The sequence below is a fragment of the Eimeria acervulina genome, genomic scaffold (genome assembly GCF_000499425.1).
Source record: "Eimeria acervulina Houghton genomic scaffold, Eah_scaff46, whole genome shotgun sequence".
NCBI lineage: Eukaryota > Apicomplexa > Conoidasida > Eucoccidiorida > Eimeriidae > Eimeria > Eimeria acervulina.
Window position 1 is genome coordinate 19558 of NW_013549788.1, and position 15627 is coordinate 35184.

A 15627-nucleotide genomic window follows, 5' to 3' on the forward strand; every position below is an offset into this window, starting at 1 on the left:
GTTTAAGGCTTGCTGCAGTCCAGCGGGCAATCTTCTTTAACAGCACTTCGTGTTTTCTATGTTTGCTGCTGCTGCTGCTGCTGCTTCGTATTGTATTGCTGTTGCATCTGCTGCTTCCGCTGCCGCTGCTGCTGCATCTTATACTTCTTCTGTTGCTGCTGCTACTCGTTTTTATGCTGCTGCTGTTCATTTGCGTGTTGCTGCTGCTGCTAATGGTATTGCTGTAGTCTGTTGTTGCTGCTCTTTATCGTGCTGAGGCTAAAGGGCCTCTTCAGCACCCAGCAGCAGCAGCCGCAGCTGCAACAGCAGTAGCAACGGCAGCAGCAAATGCAACAGCAACAGCAGCAGCAGCAGCAAATGCAACAGCAGCAGCTGCAGCAGTTAATGTTTGTTGCTAACAGAGTTGGGGGGTTGTCTTTTGGTTTTCTTTGCGTCTCTTTATTATTTCTTTTGTTTCTCTTTCGGTATTTCTTCCTCTCCTCTATCCGCATCTTATTCATCTAGATAGGTCCATACCTATAAAAATGTTTAAATATGCATCTATATATATATATATATATTATACATGTATATATGCATATATATACATATATATATATATATATATGTATACTAGGTATATGTTTATACACTTGAATATCTAACTACGCGTGCACAAATCCAAATGAAGTATCTGTGCACATATACACCCATTATATATATATATATATATGTATATATATATATATATATATGTGTATATGTATATATATTATATGCACCTACAAAACACATATACTACACATATCTGTATTATTTATATCTAAATATATATATCCTACATATATATATATATATTAATCTATGAAGGTATGTTTCTGTGGATGCCTTCCTTAACAGGTGATGGGGCTTGTCTGTCTCTGTTCGCTGCATTTGTTTGTTTTCTGTTTACCTTCTTTCTTTTCTTCTTGTCTCCTCTTCCATCTACAGCACTTCTTCTGTCTTAATTACTACCTCCTGCCTACTACCACCAGCAAATATATAAATATACATATATACATACATTCATATATTTACATATATGTGAATATATACATCTATATATGAATATCTATATATCTATCTATCTCTCACTACATATATATGTACATATATAACTATATGTACATATATATATATATATATATATATATATATAACTATATGTCTATATATCTATATGTATATATACATATATATATATGTATATATATATATACATATAGATATATATATATATGTATATATACATATATATATCACTTTTCCTCTTGTGTTCGACCTGCATATAGACCTGTAACCAAAACGGCGGTTCTAGTTAAACTCCGAGGCCCCGAATTCCTCGCCGAAAGAATAAATATACACCCAACACCAACCAGCTGTACGTACATACACCTCAAACGAGATAAGGTGTGCGTACATACATAGCACCCAAAACCAGGTAGATATATATATATATGTATATATATATATATATATATGTATACTCTATATGTTGTACAAACATAGACCCCAAACGAGGTGTACGGACACTGTGAGAGAACAAGGTGTGCTGCATATACCTTAAATAAGACGTACATAAACACTAAACCAACTGCAAACACACAATAGCTCTTCCCTGCGCTGCATCAGGTGTACATACACCGTAAGCCTGGTGTATATACACCGTGTGGGGTTCAGGTGCACGTACACCTTAATAAGGTCTCTCTTTAGTTTACTGCGCGTTTAAATGATTTCGTTCCGATGTTTGCATGCGTTGGTGCATGCTTGCAGCCCCAACTCCGCTGTTGCTGCTGCTTCTGCTGCTGCAGTTTTGTTTTTTCTTCTGTTTCACTTATTTTCTTGTTGTCTCTGCAACAGAGTAGAAGCCACCTAAATAAATATATTTGTTTTCTGCTCCCTTCCTGTATGTCTTCCTTTTGATTCTGTTGCTGTTGCGGTTGCTGCTGCTGCTAGTGTTGCAGCTGCTGCTGTTGCTTCCGCTTGTGCTTCCAGTTCCGTTGCTGGTGCAGCAGCTGCTTCTTGTGCTGCTGCTGCTGCTGCTACTACTACTGCTGTTTATTTTTTTAGAGAGTTGAGCCTAGGTACTTAGGTTCGGGCATGTTTGGATTAAGTTTAGCATCAAATGTCAGCCCCAACTGTTCTTTCATCGCCATCAATGCATGCGCTTGCAGCTGCTCGTCGGTAACAGAATCATTTACAAGTTTTATTATTTCTTCTCTACTCATATTTTCCGGGAGCTTCTGCTCTGTATTACAAACAAAGGCAATAAACAAATAAATATAATTGAGATTAAATCTATTACTACTTAAAGCACATTTATATGCTTATTACATTATATTCGGACTCATACACATAGTACATATATATATATATACATATATATATATATATGCATATGTACAATTATATAATCATATTTTATGCATTTAATTGGATTATTGCATTATTTACAGAAGACAAACCATGAAGAAAAACCAAAAACCACTGCAGGGCGGCTTCTGTTCAGCACATTAAACAAATAAGGTTTTAAAAATAGAACAATGCAAATAAAAAAAACAAAAAATAGAGGAAAACCACCGAGGACTGCAAACTAACACAGAGGCTAGCCAGGGTTTAGGGTTTAGGGTTTAGGCTTACTGATGTTGAGCATGGCGCGCGCTTCCAGAATAATGGGGCGAATATGGGAAGGGTGAGGCACCTGGGGGGGATTCTCCACACCTGTAGCAGCAGCACCAACGACAACAGCAGCAGCAGCAGCGGCAGCAGCAACAGCAGCAAAAGCAGCGAAATGATGCACGGAAAGCTGGCAGTGTCGGGGCCCAGTCTCAACTGTGTAGCCCAGTGGGGGCGTGTGAAGCTTGAGGTTTAGGGTTTAAGGCTGAAGTTTTATGGTTTACGGTCTAGGGTTTAGGGTTTGGGGGGTTTTCCCAGTGCCTCTTCCCGCTGCGGGCTGTTATCAAGGGTTTAGTGTTTAGGGTTTGTTTCTGCGTGGATCCTGCGTCTTCTTCCCTTCTATCTGTGTTTTCTATGAGTTCTACTGCTATTTTGCACCAAGGCAGCAGCAGTAGCAGCAGTAGCAGCACAGTATCGACTTGCTGCTGCTGCTCCTCCTCCTGTTGCTGCAGGTACTGTTGCTGCTGCTGATGATGCCTTCCTTTGAGGCCAAATGGAGTTAATTTAATCACAAAAGCGTTGCTAACAAACCCCGTTATATCGCGGCGTTCCCTAAATCCTAAACCCTCAACCCTAAACCCTCACCGGTGAACCAGAAGGTGAGGCGCTGTATCAGAGAGGCCGCCATTGGAGTGTAAGTTTGAGAAGGAAAGGGGGAAAACGAGGGGAAAATACCTTTAGAATACCTTTTAATACCTGAAGTAAATGAATAAAACAATAAAAATGCAGAGGAGAACAACAAGCAACAACCCCCCCATCTTCCGTTCATCAACACACTTCAACCGAACAGCTAACCGTCGATAAGAGGAAGGAAAGCAGAGGAAACCTGAGGTGTTCTATGAATCATTTTATTTTATTTACACTTTATTGACTTATTAAAGTTCTTTTCTCTCATTTATCGAGGTATGTATGGCATATTATGCTCTTTATTCCATCACTTTTCCTCCTTTCCGCAAATATGCAAAAAGAAGCAGCAACCGCTTATGGCTTATCTTATTCGAGTTTTCTTCGTTTTCTTTGCTGTTTATTCTTCATTTCTTACCCTAGTCAAGTCATTTAATGCTTTTAATCGAGCACAGGAGGCGAAGGAGCATATGTGCTACTTGCCACTTGAACCCTAGCAAACATTTAGAAACCCTGCATATTCATAAATTCTAATAAACCCTCATAAACCCTCATAAACCCTCACAAACCCTCATAAACCCTAATAAACCCTAATAAACCCTAATTAACCCTAAACAATGGTGATTTTATTGTTGTTTTTCTCCTTTTGCAGGTCATTCATTGTCTTCCTTGTCAATTAAGGGCTATTCGCTCTCTTTTTTCCTTCTTTTCTATTGTTGATTTGTTTCAGTGAGTTTACTCCTTATAATAAAACCCTAAGCCCCAACTCTTCTTTGTTAGTACATCATCAGCGTCTGTCTATCTGCTGCTAGCTGCTGCTGCGTCTTACCGTTTGTATTGTTTCTGTATACCTGTATATAGAAATCAATACAGTTCTTCTTCTTCTGCATGCATACATGCAGAAGAAGAAATGTATTGAGTGCGTGCATGCGTTCTTTAGGAGCGCAGCAGCTGCTGCTCTCTTCAATGTTTTGTTTAGGAGTTGAGTGTGGATGTGTGTGTGCACATTTGTATATATATATATATATATATATATACGCAATTATATATGTATATATATATATATATACGTGTATATATGTAGATTTATAAATATTGATATGTATTTATCAATGCACACACACACACACACACACACACACACACACATTGATATATTGAAAGGGGCATAACTAGCGTTTTAAATGCATTTCCCCTATTTATTAATTCATTTTTTTATTTTGTTTGTTTGTGTGCTGTTTAGAAGATGAAGGGCAGCTGCCGCTCTCACAACGGAAGAGACCCAGGTGTACATACAGGAATTCCGGCTGCAGCATCACTTGTGGGGTCATGTGCAGGTTGCCCAACGGGTGCTCCTTTTCTTCCTTGTAATTATTGCACACAGATTCATCAAGACCCTCATGTACAAAATCTCTATCCTTTAAGACCGGAGCAGCATGCGCAGCATACCAACGATGCTGCTGCTGCTGCTGCTGCTGCTTCTGCAACGGGACAGCCTGCAGGCAAACCCACAGAAATCTTCCTACGCGATAAACAAAACTGAATAACAGCGGCTAGCTAGCTAACCAGCTAGCTAAATAGCTAGCTACCCTTCTGTCGTACAGCAGGTAACAGGTAATAAACAAACACTCCCGCAGCGGGCATGCATAGCTTCCCAGCTAGCTAGCTGCCCCGCTAGCTAGCTAACTAGCTGCCCAGCTAGCTAGCTAACTAGCTAGCTAGCTGTCTAGATAGCTAGCTATCTAGCTGGGCAGGCGGTGTGCCGACGGGGCGTTTAAGCTGGTATCAACCAACTTCCGTTTGAAGAGATGAATGCTCCTCTCGTACTGTTTTGGATGGCTAGCTAGTTAGCCAACTGGCTAGCTATATATATAGGATGAAAAGGAGACAGACAAGGACACAAATAGAAAGAGAGATCAAGATACAAACAAGGAGGCAAGCAGACAGTTAGAGACAACCACAGAGAGACAAATAAACAGAGATACAGAGACAGGAGAGGAAGCAAACAAGGAGACAATCAGAGACTGTCTGATTGTCTCCTTGTTTGCAAATAAATATACAAATAGACAGAAAATGATACAAACAAGGAGACAAATGGACAGAGATAAGGAGAGACAACAAGATAAAGACAAATGAACAGAAACAACGAGGCATATAAAGGCAAGCAGACAGGGAGACAAAAACACAGATAAGGAGACAAACAAGGAGGTAGACAGACAGTGCAGTGAAAGGGCAAGGAAAAGAGCTAATTGATGGCCGTCCGGAGAGGGAGAAACAGAAAAAAAGTGCCTCCCTATCTGTACACCGCAGAATAATACTTTCATAAAACACCACGCGAGAGCATCAACGACATTTGTTTTATTTTGTCTGAAAACCTTTTCCTTTTATTTTCAATACGGGTATGCCGGCTTACCCTCCCTCCTGTACATTTTATTCTTTTTATTTTGCATTAACTACCGATGCTGCAGACGCATCTTGACAGTGCGTATTCATATTTTCGCTGTCGTCTCCAACGGAGATTTGCTGTTGGCAGTTTTTCCTTCTTTGTTATTTTCTTGTTTGTTTTTCACTTTCGTTTGTTGCCGTTTGTTTTGTTTGCATGCACTGCTTATTCTGTTGTCTCTGTATACTGCCTTCCTAATGCTTGGCTGCCTTCTCTTGTATTTGTTTGTTTATTGCATGCGTCCAATTTAAATGGATGAATAATTTTTTTGTTTGTCTCTTTCTGTTTCTCTTCCTGTGCTACTCATTTCTTATATATCTATCGCTGCTGCAACAGCACAATGCTAGGGGTTTATTCATATGCTGCTGCTGCAGCAAGATGTCAGGGGTTTGCTCCTAGCGTTGATTTGTTTATTTATATATTCTCTATTCCTCTATTTATTTCTTTATTCTTGTTTAAGAGGTGTATGAAGACAAATACTGCATCTAATGCAAATGAAGTAAACGGTTAGACAGTTGCTGCACCTGCATGTTGTCTTACAATAATACAGTATATACAAAATATATATTATATAAAAATATATATAATATATATTCTGTATGCAGTATAGCTTTTCTTTTATATGTACATATATCCATATATAAAAATATATAGATATAGACATGTATATATGTGCATATATACATATATATACATATATGCAAATATACATACACAAAATATGTATAAGTAGATATATTTTATATATACATACATATGTACACAGATACATACATACATGCATGCACATATATATATGTATATAAATATATATATATATATTTATATATGTATATATATATATATATGTATATATACGTATATATACACGGAACTTAACAAAAACGTGAAACCATTTACCACACCTATAATGTACATAGAATATACATTATATATAATATGGACTATCTATATAGTATTATATAGATAATATATATTATATATATAATATATAATATATACAATATACGTTATATATAATATATATGTTATTATATATAATATGCATTATATATTATATATAATACATATATTATATACTTCATATATATAATATATACTGTATTTCTCCAAGAGGAATACCGGTAGATGTACAAAGTACGCCCTGTTACTGAACAGCAAGCAAACGGCTGTTTATCCCTTAGAAGGAAAGAAACAAAGAAAGAAATAAATAAATAAAGAAATAAAAGAAGCAGCTGCTGATGAAGATACACCTCAGACGCAAACAGAAGCAAGCTGTTTGCAAATGCTTCTTCTTGCGATGGTCCCTGTTTAAAACGCCACCTGTCTCCTGCTGGTGTTTGTCTCCTCCATCGCTGCCTCTGTATATATCCCTATGTTTGTCTCTTTTTCTTTCTCGTGTCTCCTCTGTGCAGCAGCTACGAACAAGCAAAGCCTCCTTTGCTTTACAACAAGCTGCAACCAGCAATACTACTGTATTGCAGTGTGTCTCTACTCCTCTCTCCCGCTGCGTCATCTCTGCTGTTGTGCTGTTGCTCCTGGTGCTGCTGCTGCTGCTGCTGCTGCTCTGAGACACTTCTTCTCCATGCACCGAGACATCTTCGTTTTCTTTTCTTCGGTATTTTTGCTTCTTTTTTCCCCTTTATACTTTTTCCTTTTGTTTTTACTTCTTGCCACTGAGTGCAATTAGGCCCCCTCTTCACCCTCTACTATATATATATATATATATTCATTTATATATATATATATATATATGTCCCTTGCTTCAGCTGTGTGGTGTCACTTTGGGGTCTTCTGTCTCCACGGCTGCTGTGGTTTTGTCTTTAGGTTGTGTTGCAGCAGCTGCTGCTATTGCTGCTGCTTTTGCTGTTTTGACTTATGTTTATGCAGCGGATTCACCACCGTCTTCCTCCCAATCGGCGTCCTCGTCGCCCCAAACTCCTCCTTCGTCTTCGTCGTCGTCTTGCCCTCCAGGTTGTGACAGCATTTGCAGTGCCGCGCTCGGCGGGAAACCTCTTCCTCCTACTGTTACTGCTGATTGTGGTTGTATTGGCGGCTCCTCCAATCCTGATTCGTCTTCATTGCCTGCTTCTTCATCTGGATTCACCGGTCCTGCTATGCGTTCTGGGTCTTGAGGAGGTGTTTCTTGTGTGGAGAAAACTGACATATCCTCTTGTGCACTCGTTGCTCCTTCTCCTTCACCCCGTTCATGCCATCCACCTCCCTCCTCAGACTCAGCTGACGTTGCTTGTTTATCTCCTTGTGCTTCTGGCCCTGCTGCTGCTTCCCCTGCGGTGGTGGCGGCTTCTTGTGCTGCGGTGGTGGCGCCTTCTGCTGCTGTGGCCGCTTCTGCTGCTTCGTCATCCTGTCCCTGCTCCTGCTGCTGCCCTCCAACGCCTTCAGAGGCTTGTTCAGAAGAATGCGTTGGTGGTGGGGGGGGTGGTGGCGGCATCGTTGGTCTTGTAGACACTCTCCTAGGTGATGGAAAAGGTAGGCTTGTGCCTCCTGCTGCAGCTTCGTCTGCTCGTCTAAGCGTATCAGTAAGAACAGCCTTTGTAATAAGATCATGTTGCTTTCTTCCTGCATTTATATATTGAGAACCGGCAGATAAAGCATCAGCAAGGGTTGTTGCTGAAGTTGCTGCTTTATATGCGGCATCCATCTTCTCTTCTAATTGCGCTGCCAATTCTTGCTCCTCAGGAGATAAAACCTTCATCCCTGCCATTGCATCTAGAGCCTCTTCAACTGATCCCTTTGTACTTGACACCATCACATTCATAAGTTCCAATGCATCTATGTCCTGCTGCAGCTGCCAAACAGCACTACGCTGTTGGCCATACATCGCAGCTGCTTTTGTAGCTACCTCTGTAGAAGCCAATAGAACACCTACATCATCTTTCTTTTGTATATCTCCGACAAGCGTTATTAATGCGTCTTTCTTTACCTGTGTTTGCTTCATTATAGCCCCAAGCTGCTGCCCCATTGTCTCCAAAACCGCCTGAGGCATCCACGGCACAGCCCCCATACCTCCCAGCTGTACTTCACAACTAGCGAAGAGACCCTCTAGCAGCTGTTCTGTGTGCTCTGCTGCTGCATCAAAGCCGCCCAAAGACGCAGGTAATTGCGCCAGCATTTCGTCTGGAGTTACTGGTTCTCCTGGGTGTAGCTGTTCCTGCAGAAGCTCTGATACAGTCGGCGGGCCTGCTTCACCAAAGAAACCAATAAGCTCATCCATTTGTGTAGTAAGCATTTCGTTTAGGTGACTTAGTGCTTCTTCTGCTGCTTCTACTGCTCTGTTTGCTTCTGAAAAGCCACCTGCGGAGTGCACACTCCCCAGGTGCTGCTGCAGGGCATCTAATGACTCTCGGCAGCCCTTTTGTCTCCAAAGCCATCGTTGCAGATCACTATCATCTTCAACTGTCGCACCTTGCTGCTTCTTTCTATGTTCTACTCCTTCCAGCATCAGAGCACAGACCTCTTCCTGTGCTGCTACCTTCACTAGCTGCGCTTCCAGGGTACCTAAGTTATGATGCTTCAACAGCTGAAGAGCTGTTTCCTGCAACCGCCTTGCTACCTCTGATATTGTGTCCTGCTCATCTAAAGAACGGTTCGCTGCATCAACACCAACACGATCTGCAACGAGAACCCAGTTCATAGATGGCTCCTTCTCACCCGGCTGCAGCGGAGGGTGAAGCAGCAGCGTCTCAGCAACAGAAGAAGCTTCACCTCTCCAGAAACTTATGCCGGTCTCGCATATACCTAGAAGCTGCTCCCACGCTTCTACATATCCGGCAGCCCCTGTCTGCTCTAATGGCCGAGCAGCAACAGCTGCATCTGCTGTTTCTGCTGCACCAGGGCATTCCTCTGCTTTCTGTACGAGAGCAACGAGTGTCTGTCTAGCCAAATCATCCAAACCAGCAACAATGCCGGATGCTTCATCATTAGCACGACCAAAAGCAGCAAGTGCGCCTGCATCTCCGGCCAAAGCAAGATCCCTATACATCATTCCACCTTGAATAGCTTGCTCTAGGTCAGCTACCAGAGCGGCAGACTCTGGTAAACCAAGAGCAGTATCTAAACTAGAAGCAGGGAAGAAGCAGCCACGAAACGTCTGTAATCTATATGATTGCTCAGCAATGGCCTCCTCGTCAACTTCTTCTTCTTCTTCCTCTTCTTCCTCTTCTTCACCTTCTCCTTCCCCTGGCTGCAGTTCTGGTTGTGTTGGCTGCTGTTCTTCTTCTTCCTGCTGCGGCTCCGGCTGCTGCGGCTCCGGCTGCTGCGGCTCCGGCTCCTGCTCCTGCTGCTCTGGGGGCCCCCATGGTGTCTCTTCTTGCTGCTGCTCTTCTCCCTCTGTAGGTGTAGGCGAGGTTTCTCCAGCTGCCGGCTCTGTTGTTGGAGTTTCTTTTTTCTCGTCTTCGCCCCTAGGAGTTTCTTCTTCCTCTTCTCCCTCTACCTTTACGGGTTCCTTTGTCTCCTCAGCAGCACCGCCACCGAACAGACCTGCTAAAATAAGACCCAGCACTATCAGCAAAGCAGCAGCAGGAGCGAATTTCTTCCATTTTGCACTTTTGTCTGATGCTGCAGCGCCTTGAAGCTCCACAACATCTCCCATGTTATCATCCAGAGGGACAGATCCTGCTGTAGGAGCTGCAACATCTACTGCTGCAGGAGCTCCTTCAGGTTGTCCTGTAGTTACAACCCCATTTTCTTCAAACTCCCCTGCCTCCCCGCCAACTCCATCTAAATTTTGTGCTGCCGCTGCGAGATTGCAGCGGCAAAGGAGCAGCGAGAGCAGCAGCAGCAACACCAGAGGCAGACGGCGATGCGCCCGCTGTTGCTGCTGAAGCAGCAGCACCGGAGAACTGCGTGCCCCTCTCCGCAGCTGCGGCATTGCAGATGCAGATGATGATTGTTGCTCACCTTTTTGTTCGTACATTTTAAACATAAATTCAATATTTAAATAAAAAGGAAAAGAATAAGGGGGGGGGTGGTAAGGGATACAAGGCCTGGCGGGGGCGGCGCCGAAGCGCCGGAGAGCGCCTACAGTTGAAACCCTGTTTCAAAAATGCGAGGGAAAAACGCAATTAAATGAATAAAAATGGGACAAACTCTTTTCCCCGCGGGTAAACTTAAAAATGAGGAGAAACAGTGCAAGAAAAACGCACAAGAGGAAGCTGGTCAGTTCGATGGAGCTTGCAGTTCCTGCGGCTCTGTGGCCAGCCGCCACTGATATGGGGCTTCTACATTAACTCAATATTTATCCTTATAAATCGATAACAACCCTCTTTATACGCGTTTTAATTGTTTCTACGTTTACATTTCGTTCAAAATATACCGTTTAAACTCAGTTTTATACACAATAGTCCAAAGAAAAACCAGCTAACCTATACCCAAGCACTGGCTAGGAACAGCTGCGGGGGATCTGCGCTAGCGAGTGTATCTTCTCCCTCTTTGAATTCTTGAGCTTTTCTCCCCTCTGAATCAATCAAAATTTCTATTATAATTCAAATAGTCCATTAGGTTTCATTTTCTATAAGATATCGCGGCAAAAACCCTCTTCCTCCTCTTGGGAGAGGGGCTGTGGGGTTCCGCATATATGCTGCTTACCTCCATAAGCCCTATTGCACTTAAATTAATTTCTTTTTAGATAAAATCAAATGTACGAAGAAAATACAGCTTAATTCACCCAACAGAGTACAAGAAAGCGAACGCGCGGCGCAGGTCGCAGCTATAGATCCAGTAGCTATTCAAGTTGCAGTAGCTAACCACCTAAAAAAATGAATGCACAGAATTGTATTTAGCCTCTTTCCCACTTTCTAGATGTCCTCTTCACAGCGGAACAAGTTCCTGAACCTGCTTCATTAGTTGAAGCTCTAATTTCTCCAACTAGCGGTGCGCGAAACCCTCAAGTACAACTACGGCGAAGACCCATTGGCTGCATGCGGTGGCAATGTTAACAGCTCCTAAACATAGCTGACCTGCAGCTAAGTCAGGATACGCGTACTAGCTTGTCGCCGGCCATACTACATCTGCTCTGCCCCCTCGCCCTCGCCCCTAAGCAGCGCACACTCTACAAAAACTGGCGAGAAGGGAAGTGTGTTTCTTAGAAAAACTAAGGGAAGTTTAGCCGGGAAGTAGTTCGAGTATATACTTCTTCTAGTATTATGGTATTACCTCAATTAGAATCATATACTTCTAACTGGTCACTCAACGAACGAAGAAAGGATATGGTAATACGATGGGAAGCTGGGGGCGACTCTGCTGTTGCAGCTGCAGATCTGCAGCGCGTTGTTGCAGGCGCGCCTAATGGTTTGCTGACTGGACTGCTCCCCGTTCTTTCCGATTGCATTTTGAGGCGCTCAATAAAAGGGGATAGTTTTAGAGGCGAAGGCAATAATCCCTCTAGCCCGTCCTGTAGTTCACTGTGGTGCTGCAGAGAACAACTACACAACAGTTGCACAGTACAACTGTGTAACAGCTTTAGAAAACCACAAAAACACATACAGAGAACAACTACAGTGCATGCAGAGAACAGCTTGAATAGTTGCACAGGCGAACTACAACAGACGCAGGAAAATACAACACCAACCCCAGTGAGCAATGATAGCAGCTGCAGAACACCATGGAACTGCAGCTGTGAAGGAACTACAACGTGCACCCGGCATAAAGAAGAGCTGCACTTATCTGTCTTCTTCGTAATATATTTGTTCCACTGTTTTCCCTTGCGCAATGTGAATCTCCTAAGCATTTTCACGAAACCGAAGAGGACAAATGAAGTCGTTTGTCCGGGAGACCGAGACACACTTGTCCGAGATGTTGGCTCTTGTTATTTGCATTTCAGCCGCAAACGATCAAGCGACCTCATCCGGTTATTTCAGAATTTGGTGTATTCTCTTCTGCTTCCCTCCAGTTTGTTCACGCATAAGATCATTGTCGAACGCCCACGGGAGCTTGCGTTCCTTCCCCCTGCATTCTTCCCAAGTCCCGTAGTAGTAAAGGAGATTGGTTTTCTTGTCTTAGTTGCTGTCTGCTCTCCGCAGGTCCATCGCAGGCTTACCGCCACTTGCCGCATGCATGGCTGTCAGGCCCCGGATACGGCCTAGTTCGTCTATTCACGAGACGAGTAGCAGCCGCAGGGTGTGATCTACCTTCGCCTCTTATGCAGTTGCTGGAGAGAGTGCGCCGTTTGTGTTTTCGTTGTCAGATGCATCTCAGGGTACACTCTAATACATGTAGCTTCGGTTCATCTCCATCCACCGGTCCCTACGTATAAAAGATTATTCGCAAGTCAAGCAGGACAGACATCAACAAGTTTGTCATGCGCTACTCTGCAATTGCTTTTTACTCCCGCACCCAGAAAATGGGAATTGGATTAATTATGGCCATGGTCGGCCCATTGCAGGGCATACTACGAAACGTCAGTACCCCTGTGCGCAGGGCGTAGAATCCGTTTGATTTTTTTGGGAGCCGGGTGCACTTAACGTCTTCTAGACCACCCTGAAGAGACAGTCGCAGTCACACGCCCGTCTTGTGCTTGAGCGATGAATTTCGTTGCGATGTGCGCACCTAACCCCTAGCCAGAATCCGTCTAATGTTTTCCCGAAGCTGTGGCGAACTGAGATGTGAAAACGTCAAACTAATATGAGGCTGATGAGTACTTTGTGCGCCGCGTCTTTGCACAGGGAGTCAGCAATGCCTTTCGCCCCTGCAACTGTAATATCTCGCTCTGGAAAGCCGCATTCGAGTGCTGCACCATTCGTCGTCTTGTTCGTTTGCATTCTTTGGCAAGTAGTGGAGGCAATTATGCTGGACAAGGGGACGGGGTTCAAATTGCGTCACAGCCATATTACTATATGACTGCATATGCGTCTCCCACTTCTAGTGCATGTTGGTTTGCACTCTCTGGATCGGTTCGACTGCCTCTGCAGGTTTAACTCCAATGATGTTTGGGCAATAAAAGTGTTTTCATTCCATTGTGGAGAGGGGGCGGTGTTGCGCTTTTTCTTTCTGCCTCAGAACATGCTTAAGATATTGGGAGTATCTGATAAGGTGGTGTGGACTTCGTGGTATATGTTCTTCACCGTCTACAACTTGCCTACGCTTGTAGGGGTGGCATTCATTTCGCAGCATTTCGCCTTCACGTTGAGCGACATTTCGTTTATTATTTCTCTTCTCCTGGTGGCGCTGGTGGCCTCCATTCCCTTTGCCCTTTTCGTCACCGCGCGTTTCACCGCTGGAAACCTTGCGGGGAACTTGTTAAGGACGGCGTTGCGTCTTGCACCTTGAGGAAGGCTAGTGGAGGCTAATTCTACCTCCCCGCTTGTTGCCGACTCTCCCGTCTGTCTTGCTTTGCTTTGCTCTAGGGCACTTTGCAGCCATTCGATGTCTCCACGGCAGAGTTCATTAGTGGGGGGGTTCGTGACCCCTTTAAATCTGGCCATCTGTGCTGCCTGAGCTTTTTGTGAGCAGCAATGGCTGCATGCGCGTGGTATTTTCTCATCTGTGTTCCCATTGTCTGCCAACCATTCAGCAGTGCAGCTTGGAACTTGCATTTGCAGCAGCTCTTCATGGTTGCCTGCCCTGCATTTGCTCTTGGCGTGGTATGTCATAATGTGCCTTCCCTTCTTTCTCACGAGGCACGTGCTGAGGGTCTACAGCACAGAAGCGCTACGTCCTGCCCTTTTCTTTTAAGGGGGAACCTGGCACAGGCCTTCTTCTACTCTTCCATTCTCCTTCTGCGTGGTCCAACTCTCTGCTACAACTCGTAAGCATAACAAGGTGATTGTGCATGCGCACATGGCGTATGCAGAATCACCTGAATCCTTGCTGCGTTTCCAGTATACCGAGTATGCATGAAATGAAAGCATGCACCTACTTATGCCAGTACAAGCGCACAAAAACTACCATTATGCGTCCCCCGCTAGTCCTGTAAGCTGTACGCAAACCCAAGCCCTAGCACTAAAACAACCTTTCCAAAGATGCAGCTACGTCATGCTGTGTGCCTCCTCTCCCTCCGAGTAGAAACAACTATGGAGACTGCGCATTTCTTTGAGGGGCCAGGACCTGCCGCCGCTGCAGCAGAGCGTGTAGGAGGCTCATGTGGATTTTCTGTGATGCGCAGCATGAGGGGATGGAGGTGCGTTAGAAGGAGCCGCAGCAGAGATTGAGCTGTTGCTGCTACTGTTGTACCTAAGGGGGGATGCGCTCATGGAGCAGAGCCTTGGGATGTGGGCGTCTCGGACGACACCCACGTGCACCGACACGCGCGCCTCCCCCGCTCACCCCCCGCCTTCCTTGTAGGTGGTGTTAGCGGGGCTATGCATGCAGTGTAAAGGATAAGCTGCAGCAGAGGCTGTGGCAAAACGGCCTTGCGCTCCTCTTTGCCCCTTCAGTTCCAGCAACCTCAGCCACAGCTGCTTCTAGAGGAGCGAGGAAGTGTCTCCACATCCTTATCCCTCATGGTGGCCCTTCTTCAAGCCCAAGCCTTTAGTACAGCAGCAGCAGCAAGAGCAGCAGCAGCAACAGCAGCCGCGCCTCTGCTGCTGCACCTTCCGATGCAACTGCTGCCACTACGTACAGGTTTCAGATCAACCGAAGTGTACGGACGCACAAAAGTGTAAAATGGACTTGTGGTGCCTGTCGGAGAGATATTGCGTAGCACAGCCTGTTGCAGATGTCTGCCTTTGTGCTGGTGTTCTTCATTCATTTTTTTCCTTTTTCTCTGTCTCTACGTGTCTCTCGTATCGTTGTCTCTCGGTGCGTTCTGCGCATTGGAGATATTTCCTCCTGTTGCTCTTTGCTTGTGCCTCTCTCTCTCTCTCTCTCTCTCTCTCTCTCTCTCTCTCTCTCTCTCTCTCTCTCTCTCT

General features: G+C 44.4%; 2 protein-coding genes across 2 annotated transcripts; one reads left to right on the forward strand and one right to left on the reverse strand.

The window, feature by feature from the left end:
* Positions 1 to 2701: 2701 nt before the first annotated feature.
* EAH_00009280 (hypothetical protein) lies at positions 2702 to 4568 on the forward strand (the record flags this gene model as incomplete). The annotated part of the gene is made up of 4 exons (XM_013395365.1): positions 2702 to 2832; positions 3576 to 3597; positions 3971 to 4047; positions 4562 to 4568. The coding sequence occupies 4 exons, from the start codon at positions 2702 to 2704 to the stop codon at positions 4566 to 4568; spliced, it is 237 nt and encodes a 78-aa protein (XP_013250819.1).
* Positions 4569 to 7643: 3075 nt separating this feature from the next.
* Positions 7644 to 10697, reverse strand: EAH_00009290 (hypothetical protein, conserved; the record flags this gene model as incomplete). Its single annotated transcript, XM_013395366.1, has 1 exon — positions 7644 to 10697. One exon carries the CDS (start codon positions 10695 to 10697, stop codon positions 7644 to 7646), a length of 3054 nt encoding a protein of 1017 aa, XP_013250820.1.
* Positions 10698 to 15627: the final 4930 nt, after the last annotated feature.